The sequence below is a fragment of the Oryctolagus cuniculus genome, chromosome 1, assembly GCF_964237555.1.
Source record: "Oryctolagus cuniculus chromosome 1, mOryCun1.1, whole genome shotgun sequence".
Classification (NCBI taxonomy): Eukaryota; Metazoa; Chordata; class Mammalia; order Lagomorpha; family Leporidae; genus Oryctolagus; species Oryctolagus cuniculus.
Genome location: NC_091432.1, coordinates 111,987,516 through 111,998,328, shown reverse-complemented (window position 1 = coordinate 111,998,328; position 10,813 = coordinate 111,987,516). Strand labels below are relative to the sequence as shown.

The following is a 10,813-nucleotide window of genomic DNA, read 5'->3' as shown; positions in this document are numbered from 1 at the left end:
GTTGTGACAGGAGCCCAGAACCCCAAGTGCCTGGCAGAGCCTCGAGTCCTCCCTACCAGGCGGAGGACAGTCTCGGAGGATGTAGCTTTCTCGGCTGCCACTGACTGGGCCTTCCCTGTTTGGACTGCACGGACCGCACTGCCTTCTGGGCTTCGGGGTTTCTGCCGAGAAATCGGACCATGACTTAGGGGGAAAGGGTGACAAAGCCACCTTCCTCTCAGCTCTGGAGATGCGGACAGTGTACCTGGCCACGGTGTCTTGGGCAACAGAACACGTGTTGAGTTTACCGAGGCCAGAGAAGTTGTTCCATCACTCAGAGACCCATCACTCAGAGGGTAAAGGCAAAGGAGGGGATATACTAAGTGGAGACACTAGGAGGTCTTCAAAAGACACAAATTACTATCACCTTTTACACTAGACAAGACCAGACCACCCAAGCACCATACTTGTTTGAATTTCTCAAAAATGAAGTATCAATCCCTATCACCCATCAAAGGCAAAAGCTTTTAGGGTATCTTTTTAATTTAATTATAAAATTCCTGCGAAACCCCCCGTGAATTATCTGCAGCCGTGATTGGTCAATTTCTTGCTCTGACTTCATAATGCCTCACTGTTAGGAAAGTCGTATTATTACAGAGTCCCTGGCTGGGCTGGGATTGGTCCGTTTCTCGCTCTGACTTCATAAGGCGCCACTATGTGAGGTGAGCCCCCAAAAAGTATATATGGCCGCTGCGGGGCCTGGGTTTTCGTCCGCCTTACCCAGAGAGCACGCTTTTGTGATCTGTGTAACTAGGACCCATCTAACCAGCCGTTGCGCTCGTTGGTGCTGCTTGTGCGTTTTCTTGGTTGTTGGTTTCTGGGTCTGTTTGGTTTTTGCTTTTTCCCGTTTTGTTTAGTTTGTTGTTTTCCTCCTCGTTGTTGTTTTGCCCATTTGGACTTTTTTTGCAGTTTTCTTTAGTTTTGCTTCCCCCACTCTAGTCAGCTAGCACGCTCAGAAGTATCAGCGTTCGAGGATTTAGTGGCTTTTCCTCTTTGTTGTTTTCTCCTTTATTGAGGTAGTCTTGTGGCTTCGCCTCTAGAGCAGTGAGAGTAGCTGGTGCTGTGTCTTAGTCAGCTGGGCAGTCAGGCCCCCGTGGTCCCTTTGTGTTGTAGGCAGTGCAGTGAGGGTCGGTGATTAGCTAGCGTGTGTCGAGCAGGTTAGGGAGTCGAGAGAGCGTAGTTAGGTGACCGGCGGCATGAAAGGCCCCTGGGAAGTCCATCCTCCTCTGGACGGGTACCACTTTGTGCACGTGATCGGCCGGGGCGGCTTCAGCCTGGTGAAGCTGGCCCGGCACCTGGCGTCAGGCAAGTACGTGGCAGTGAAGATCCTGCGAGACGCCTCTCCCAGCAGCCCGCTGTCCGCGCAGGGGGAAGCGGCCATCCTGAGGAGCCTGCGGCACGACAACATCGTGCGGCTGCTGGAGGAGCGGCACACGAGGAAGCACCTGTTCCTGGTCATGGAGCTGGCGACCAGGGGCTCGCTCTATCACTACGTGCGGTGGCAGGGCGGCCTGGCCGAGGACGAGGCCAGGGCCCTGTTTGGCCAGGCGCTGGCCGCCGTCAGCTACTGCCATGGCCAGCGGGTGGCGCACCGGGACCTCAAGCTGGGCAACCTGCTGCTGGACGAGCACATGACCATCAAGCTGGCGGACTTCGGGCTGAGCCTGCGGCTGGAGCGGGGCACGCTGGTAAGGGGCTTCTGGGGGACCCCCGAGTACCGCGCACCAGAGGTTTTCCTCGGGGAGGACTACGACGCTTTCAAGGCCGACGTGTGGAGTCTGGGGGTGGTGCTGTTTGCCATGCTGGCGGCCACGGTGCCCTTCCACGGCAAGAACATGCACAAGCTGCAGGACCGGGTGCTGTGCGGCGTCTACATGGTGCCACGTGGCATCAGCCCGGCCCTGCAGGAGCTGCTGGCGTGGCTGCTCACGGTCGACGCCTCGGGGAGGCCCAGTGCGGAGGACGCCAGGACCCACTGGTGGTTCAGCCCCGGCCGAGAAGCCGCCCAGGGGCACGAGGAGGACACGGTCACCCTGCTGCAGCCCCTGGGCGTTCCCCGGGACCCAGAGGCCAGGGAGTACCTGGCGGGCCTCGGGCTGCTGCCAGGCACGGGGACCGAGGGGACGCCAGGCCCTCAGCCCCAGGACCCCGCGTCCCTGCCCGAGTCCTCGCAGAGCAGCAAGCGCCCCCCCATAGAGGACGACGGCTTGGCTCTGGTGTCGGTGTCCCCTGACAGCATGGCTGTTGGCTGCATTTCCTCCGCACAAAGCGACTCCTCCGAGGCCCCCAGTGAGTCTTGCCCTCTCCCTTCCCAGCCCCTCCTGCCTTGGGCCCTCCAGGAGCTGAGTCCAAGGCCCCCGAGGTGACCCCACTCTTGACTCTCTCCTACCAGGCCAGCCACAGCCAGAGAGGAGCCCTGCTCCCAGCGCCGCCCCCGACTCCACCGAGCCCTCCAGTGAGTCTTGCCCACTCCCCACATCCCCTGCCACTTGGGGGCCTCCAGGAGCTGAGCCCAAGGCCCCGAGGTAACCCCAGTCTTGACTCTCTCCTACCAGGCCAGCCACAGCAGGCAAGGAGCCCTGCTCCCAGCGCAGCCCCCGACTCCTCCGAGCCCTCCAGTGAGTCTTCCCCTCTCCCTCCCAGCCCCAGCCATCTCGGGTACTCTTTGGCTGAGCCCTAGGCCCCCTTGGTGACCCCTTCTTGACTCACCTACCAGGCCAGCCACCGCAGGAGAGGAGCCCTGCTCCCAGCGCAGCCCCCGAGCCAGCCTCCAAGGCGTCGCCCTCCAGCCCCAGTGCCAGGAGCCGTGTGGACCTCGCAGAGCCAGAAGCCGCCGCAGCTGCCTGTGAGCCTGAGGGGGCTGGGACCGCAGCCACCGCTGCCACCACAGACTGCACAGCCAGCGCCCAGGGCAAGAGGCAGGGCCGGCACGGGGTCGGCAGGAGGATCCTCCGGTTCCTGCTGAGGGCGTGCCGCATCCTGCCATCCCGAGGGAGCGGCCCTGGCCTCCGCTGCTGCAGAGTGGCCCCCAAGTAGCCTCGCTCCGCCCCCGTCACCAGGAGCAATGCGCAGGCTGAGCTGACTGAACGTTTTTTGTGAGCATTTGCAAGTGCTTCTCATGAATAAACTTCACCTTTGTGCGTGGCTTTGGTCCCGTGTGATGTTTGGGTCCCTGTGTGCACCGTGGGGAGGTGATGGAGGTGTGGGCGGTACTGTCTTTCTCATGGAAAGACCAACACTGGGCGATCACACCCGTGTGGGGGTCACAGAAGGGGTGACCTCATAGAAGCAGAGCATAGAGTGACGCCTCCCAGAGGCTAGGCGGGAGACAGGGAGGGAGGGGGAGTCACTCGTCCACATGGCACAGGCACACGAGGGTCGGGGTCTGAGGTCTCTGGCACAGCAGGGAGGTCCCAGTCCACAGAGCTGTGCATTGCAACAGAGAGCTGTCAGTGTCTTCTCCAACATCTCCTGCGTCGTCAAGGGAGAACACGACCCCATTCCCCCGAGGGCCATGCACCTGACCTCATGGGGTACGGGATCCACCGACTCTGCAGTCCAACAGCTGCAGGTGGAGCCGGGCAGGACGTCCACGCTGTGCTGTGTGCCCGGCCTGCCCACGGTGAGGCCCAAATGCAACAGAGGACGCGGGCAAGACGAGGACCTGGTTTTAGTTCAGGAGGCCCCTGGCAGCACCCAGGCCTTCCAAGTTCCCAGGGAACTGAAAGAAAGGCTTGAGACCTACTGGAGAGGACAGGACCCTCTGCCCCACCTGGGGACACTGGAGGATGGGACCTCCCCCACCCCGGTCTTCCTCACTTCCACATTTCTGGGACAGGTAGGCTGTGTTTAGTGAAGGAGCTTTCTTCCAGATCTGAGGTTACATGGATGCTCCGTGCACAGAACTGGGCTGCGTGGGCTCCAGCAGGTGCTCGCGTCACACACACAGGGAGGTGGGGATGGTGGAGGGTGGGGCCGGCGTCTTCCACCAGTCACTGGGCGTGGCTCCTGTCCTGGCCTCCCTGAGAGTCTCAGGGCGGGGCAATGGCCCAGAATTCCAAGCAAGGGGCAGGGGCAACCGAGGGGCCCAGTGTTGGAGGTGGAGAGAACGCTGTGCACGGTGTCCCACAAGGCATTTGGACATCAGGAGCGGTGCTGGGCTGCCGCTGCTCAGTGGACATGGATGAGGAATGTGGCGTCTCTGGGGTGGTCCAAGCATCATCATCACAGCCTGTGAGTCTCTGCAGGGTGGGGCTCTTGGGGAGCTTGTTTTTCACCTGTGCTGGTCCTGGTCTCCTGTGGGCCACGCCCCAGCCTTCTGCTTTCTCTGCGTCTCCCCTGGAGTCCCATACAAGGGTGCTCACTGGCTGATGCCTACACAGGGGATGATGGCACGCCGGGAGAGGAGTCCAGGGACTGCAGGAGGCCAGATGGTGGGGTGTGAGCATAGGGGAGGGAGGGCTTGGAGCTGACTTAGGAGTTCGCATTTCCTCTGACAGCCCTGGATGCCTCTGCTGGGTTCTTAGTTGGGGAGAGGGGAGATCAGAGAAGCACCTGGGAGCAGTCAGGATTTGAGGGCCAGTGGGGGGAGGGAGGCGTGCACCTGCTGCAGGAGCTATGGGGGCAGCTGTCCTGGTGAGGGCTTGGACCAGGTGGGGACAATGGGGGCAGGCGGGCGCTGCCTCTGTGAGCCCCTGAGGAGGAAGGGAAGACACCTGGGTGCAGGACAGGCAGGAGGTTCTGGGCACTGACACCCGGCAATGGTGCAGAGAGGAAAAGGGGAGAAAGGAAACCAGGGATTTCCTAATGCACTAAATTCTGCCGCTACTACAGAATCCTGGCACTGGCTATTTATTTATTTGTTTATTTTTAAAGACACTTACTTAATAGGCAAGTTCCAGAGAGGGAGAGGGAGACAGAGAGAAAGAGACATGCTCCGTCCACGGCTTCACTCCCTAGATGGCCACAACAGCCAGGGCTGAGCCTGACACTTAGGTCATCTCCTCTGCTTCCTCAGGTGCATCAGCACGGGGCTGGATTGGAAGTGGAGTAACTGGGACACGAACCGGCACCCACACGGGAGCTACCCACTACGCCACCATGCAGGTTCCCGAAGCGGTCTCATTGTACCTTCCCACCCGGAGTCTACCTGGAGCACCCCTTTGCTGGCAGGTCCCCAGGACTTCCTAAGGCACACGAAGTGGCCGCTCTGTGAGCCCAGCTGATGGGAGCAGTGAAGGAAGGAGAAAGAAGACTGGGTGGATGTGCCCTAGCCTGGCCTGCCATGGAGTCTACGGAAGGTTTGGCAAAACTACTGAGAGTTCCTGAGGCAAAGCTGTTGACAAAGGGGTCCCCAAGTCATTGGTGGAGAACAGCCCATGAGCTCATGGGCTCCTGCAAAGGCAGCCATGGATTTCAAAGCATGGCAGCCATGGCCTTGTTCAGTTACCAAAGTGCATTTAGTACTAAGGAGTCTGCGAGGTGCATTACCATGGCCACCCACAGGAGAGAGCGAGAGCGAGAGTGAGAACGAGAGCAAGAGCGAGAGCGAAAGCGAGAGAGAGAGAGAGAGACAAAGTGAGCCCCGTGGGCAGAGGCCCCCTATCAGTGCACTGATAGGGGGAGCCACAAGATGGAAGAATGCAAAGCAATAGGTGACAAAAGGACTGGGACTACAGAATTGTTGGAAATTACAAAAGACAATCTCATTCATGTTTCTCGAGAGATACAGAGTGCTAATTCCCTTTTATTACTTTTGGCTACCTGGGCTATGCGCCTTCCCAGGCAACTTTCAGAATCTGAGATAGACTGTATGTAGAATCTGAGGCTGTCTTCAGTGTTCAGCAAATTGCTTGATAAACACAGTGCCTATGATGCAGCACATGTGGTTCCGAGTGCTTTGTAACTATTGACTCATTTCGTCCCTACAACAAGCCAAGATGTGGAAGTGATTGCCGCCATACCCATCTTGTAGAAGAGGAAGTGGCAGCACTGAGACTGAGTCCCCTGCCAGGGGTCACGCCCAGGAAGTGGTGGAGCTGGGATTTGGCCACCAGAGCCTGTGCTCTTGCCTGTTACAGCAGGCTGCCCCCAACCCTGGCTACCATGTTGTCTCCATTCTCTTGCCCCACTCCTCTCCTCTCCTCTGTGTTACCACCTCAGCTTGGCACACCAGCCCCATGGCGTGCAGCCGTTTTCACCTGTGACCCCAACTCTCCCACACATTCTCTGAGGACAGCGAGGGCCCAGACTTCCCTGAGCCCTCCAAAGCACGCAACCAAGGTCAGCCTGGTATGGTCGCTATACATACGCTGAATCCAGGTATGAATCATTGGCTAGAGAGGCTGTACCTCATAAACCCCAAACTTTGCTGTTTGCTTAGCTAAAAATCAGCTCTAGAGTAGGACCGAGGTCCAATGGCATCCTGGGGGAGGCGTAGAGCCATTTCCAAGGCAATGTCACAGCCATCAGTGGATGCTTATACCCTGCAAGCTTCTGAAGGTCTAACTCTCCTGTGTGCTACTGCCCGATCAATCCTTTATCCAGCCTCTTAGTAAAGTCTTCAGCCCTCTGCTTCCATGTAGAACTGGAGGCTTAATTCAGTCCCAGAACGCTGATTGGCTTAGATATAATGCTTGTTCCATAGGTACTTAGAAAGGAAAATATTTATTGGGACAAAAAGATCTGGAGAAGTCTATAGGATTGGGAAGGAGTAGGCTCCGTTTGTGGTCATTTTCATAGCAATGCTTTGAGCCCTACCCTTTTAAGAACTGAGAAGCCAATCAGATCACTCCAAGAATGGGTCTTTTGGAAATCTGGACCCTCAACACTTCCATGGCTCCAGAAGACCTTGTAATTGGGGCTCCTAGGAAGTAAACAGTGTGGCTAAGATAGGTTTAGTTTTGGCTGAGAGGCTGGAGAAACCCAGCCTCAGTCCCTCAGTCCTGGTCCAGCTGTACACCTGGAGACGTGCCATGGGGGAAGAGACATCATGGCACGGAGATGTCAGGGAAGGGAAGGGGAGGGTGATGGAGGCACCAACCAGGCTGTGCTTTCCCCAGTGAGGAGGCCTTTTGAGAACTCAGGGGAGTCTGCAGGCAGCAGGCAGGCTGAGCTGTGCTCCCTTAGGGACCAGCGGTGGTAACTGCAGTGGGCTCTGAGGTCAGGCACCAGGCTGGTGATCCTGTCTCCCTCTCAGCTCTGCAGCTGGCACCTGGACTCTGCTTGAAAAGAACTGATTTGGGGCTGGCGCTGTGGCGCAGTGGGTTAAAGCCAACCTGAAGCGTCGGCATCCCATATGGGTGCCGGTTCGAGTCCCGGCTGCTCCATTTCCCATCCAGCTCTCTGCTATGGCCTGGGAAAGCAGTAGAACATGGCCCAAGTCCTTGGGCCCCTGCACTCACATGGGAGACCCAGAAGAAGCTCCTGGCTCCTGGCTATGGATCAGCACAGCTCCAGCCATTGCAGCCAATTGGGGAGTGAATCATTGGATGGAAGATCTCTCTCTCTCTCCCTCCCTCTCTCTCTCTCTCTCTCTCTCATGACAAGAGCCTTGGGTGATTACTGACACCATAAACAAGAATGTCAATTGTTAAATCAACAACAGGAGTCACTGTGCACTTGCTCCCCATGTAGAACCTATGTCCTTAATGTCTTGTACTATGAGAATTAACGGTAGCACCAATTTTCAAACAGTACTTTATACTGTGTGTGTCTGTGTGGGTGCAAACTGTTGAAATCTTTACTTAGTATATACTAAGTTGATAGTCTCTATATAAAGCTAATTAAAAATGATCTTAATGAAAAATGGGGGGGGGGGGGCTGGTGCTGTGGCTCAGTGGGTTAACACCCTGGCCTGAAGTGCTGGCATCCCATATGGGTACCGGTTTTAGACTCGGCTGCTCTACTTCTGATCCAGCTCTCTGCTGTGGCCTGGGAAAGCAGTAGAAGATGGTCCAAGTTCTTGGTCCTCTGCACCCACGTAGGAGTCCCAGAAGAAGCTCATGGCTCCTTGTTTCAGATCGGTGCAGCTCCAGCCATTGCAGCCAAATGGAGAATGAGCCATCGGGTGGAAGACTCACTCTCTCTCTCTCTGCCTCTCCTCTTTCTGTATAACTCTTTCAAATATATAAATCTTTTTAAAAAATGAAGAATGGGATGGGAGAGGGAGTAGGAGATGGGATGGTGTGTGGGTGGGAGGGTGGTTATGCAAGAAAGAACCACTATAATCCAAAAGTTGTACTTTTGGAATTCATATTTATTAAATAAAAGTTTTCTATTAAAAATATTAGATCCAATGAATAAATCAACTTTTCCAAAACAATTCATTCTAAGGATAGCATAACGTTCTATGTTTTGGTGAATCAGAAAAGCTGTAACCAGTGCACAAAAACTATGAAACTACAAATCCTAGTTCTGGCTACAGCATGAAAGAAAGTAAATTTAGACCTTTTTGTTCCTCAGGGCATATAGCCTGAGTGTCTGATAGGGAAATCCTACTCTATTGCAAATAAGTGCATTTAATTTTATAATTTATTGCTTAAAATGTATTTGGAGTAAAATTTTTCATACTAAAGCTTAATTCACAATACTATGTCGATATTTGAAAGAAGAAATTTCTGATAAGGTATAAAGTATTTATCTGAAAAAATGATAAGCTAAAATATCCTCAATCTATACCAAGATAGGGGAATTTTTTTATTCCATGAATAAAAATAAAAGCCTTGTGAAATAAAGGATTAGGTGGCTCTGCACAAACTGGATGACACACATTGAAAAGTCTCAAGTCTATAAGAGTCAACAGTGTGACAGAAGGAAAAGCTTATTGACAAAAGGGAAATATTGGGCTGGGTCTGAATAAATGGTGTTCCAAAAGTAGAAGTAAAAGACCAGAAAGGACAACTTGAGTTTGATTAAATCCAATGGCAGGGGAGGAAAAAATCTGTCCATGCAGCATGGTGGAAATGCATGTTCATGATAACATTAAGCAGAAATATCTAAATGTTCATCATACAACAGAACTGTATTCTACTACATTGAACATTGTTTCACAACAAAAAGAAGTATAAATAGATGTTATAACATGGATGGTAGTATACTACTAAAAGTATATACTGAAAGTAGTATACTAAGTGAAAGAAGCCATTCATAAAAGGCTACATACTGTAGGTCTCTATTAAAATGAAATTTCCTGGGCAGGGAAATCTCTGGAGATGAAACAGAGTGGTGGTTGTGCAGGGCTAAGGAAGAAAGAGGGACCGAAGGGGTGATGGAGAAGTTATACATGGTTTCTTTTCAGGGTTGATTACAAATATTCCAAAATTGATTGAGGTAATGGTTATCCAACTCTGGGAACATACTTTGGAATAGTGAATTTTGTCATATTAATTGGTTCACTTTACATATGCAAAATATGTAAGAGTTCTTTGAAAAGTTTGTCAAAATGGGTTAAGAGGTAAGGAAGTTTTTTGCAAAAAAAATTTAAATTGATGCACACTTTCTCAGAATGCGTATTTCCGGTGAACTAAATGAAACTGCATCTCAGTTACTCATTTTTAAAAATCTAGGAGCAGGACCTTCGATTATTCATCTGCTTATTTGTTTTCAACAAGAAAAAAGGAAATAAGAAGGGAATAGGTACGATCCAGCCTGGAAGAATATAGAGGAGATACTTAGCAATGTCAAACCAGTTGAGTGCTTTCTGTGGTGTGTCTCAGGGTTTGGGGATTTATGTCCATGGCAGCTGGGAAGGCAGAGGAAACATTTATCACCCTATTTTGTACGTATAGACTATACATGACCTGAACATTTCCCTACTTCTATGTGTGTACGTGTTTGTGTGTGTATATACATACATATATGTGAAGTTCAAAAGAAAGAAATGAGAATTCTTCAGTTAGATTGTATATTTTATACAATATTAGCATTTTGTGGAACAGTATAATGGAATTTCTGAACAACTTATCCTGGAACACATTAAATTAATATACATAGGCTCTATGTCTTGTCACATAAGTGAAAATAAGAACAAAATTTTAGAGAATTATAGTGAATTTTATCCTTCAATTTAATCTTCCCTGTTTCACCATGGCAGTGCAATACTACTGACTGTATTATATAACAAGAAAAATGTCTCTCAACTTCTGGGAAGAATGATAGTTAACTGTGACCTTTTTAATTATTTTAATAAAGAACAGAAGAAAAAATGCCAAGTACAGTGACTGTCAGAGTTTAACAAATAAGTACCTTATAATGATAAAACCATGCTAAGACTACAACGAAAATTAACAACAAATCTGTGTTTACTGACATTTTGTATCCTAAAAACACTTGTATTATTAAACCAGCCCTAGAATTCCTGTTGACACATTGGATAGGATATGTACTTTTCTGCTGATCTCACCAAATTTGATCTTTAATTCTTTGTCTCATCATCTAACTTAGTGAACTAATGTGTCATAATTTCCAGTGTTACCTGTACTACAGAATGTGCTTACTGGGTGTCAGCTACTTGAAGTAGTTTCACATGCACTTGACAAAGTATATTTATTACCATTTATTATTTATCACCTTATTGTTAATAATGAGTGTTCAATTTAATCAATAGTATATGCAAATTGTTCCATATTTGTGAGTCATGGCTTTTCATTTTTATGATGGGGCATAAGTGATACATTCCATAGGATACATATTTTGAATTTTGATCCTTTCCTACTCTAGGATTGTGCCATGTTACCTGTCCTCCCTTAGGATGCTGGGCAGCAGCAGTGACCTG

General features: G+C 51.3%; 1 protein-coding gene and 2 long non-coding RNA genes across 7 annotated transcripts in view; 2 read left to right on the top strand and 1 right to left on the bottom strand.

Moving 5' to 3' along the window:
- LOC103349228 (uncharacterized) overlaps positions 1-396 on the bottom strand; it is a 48,937-nt gene extending 48,541 nt beyond the window's left edge. For all 4 annotated transcript variants that reach the window (XR_011378068.1, XR_011378063.1, XR_011378059.1 and 1 more), the window contains exons 1-2: positions 245-396; positions 57-161 (exon numbers count right to left, since the gene is read on the bottom strand). This is a non-coding gene — a long non-coding RNA (uncharacterized lncRNA). The remainder of the gene's footprint in view (positions 1-56; positions 162-244) is intronic.
- Positions 397-1,235: 839 nt separating this feature from the next.
- LOC103344982 (serine/threonine-protein kinase MARK2) lies at positions 1,236-3,179 on the top strand. Its single transcript, XM_051848724.2, has 4 exons — positions 1,236-2,328; positions 2,432-2,494; positions 2,595-2,657; positions 2,756-3,179. The coding sequence occupies exons 1-4, from the start codon at positions 1,236-1,238 to the stop codon at positions 3,073-3,075; spliced, it is 1,539 nt and encodes a 512-aa protein (XP_051704684.1). The 3' UTR covers positions 3,076-3,179.
- A 563-nt stretch (positions 3,180-3,742) lies between these two features.
- LOC127491622 (uncharacterized) lies at positions 3,743-5,909 on the top strand. Of its 2 annotated transcripts, none has more exons than XR_011378076.1 (2): positions 3,743-3,877; positions 5,057-5,909. It is a non-coding gene; the product is annotated as an uncharacterized lncRNA (long non-coding RNA). The 2 variants fall into 2 exon arrangements; XR_007920437.2 differs by lacking the exon at positions 3,743-3,877 and adding an exon at positions 4,141-4,272.
- The last annotated feature ends 4,904 nt before the right edge of the window (positions 5,910-10,813 follow it).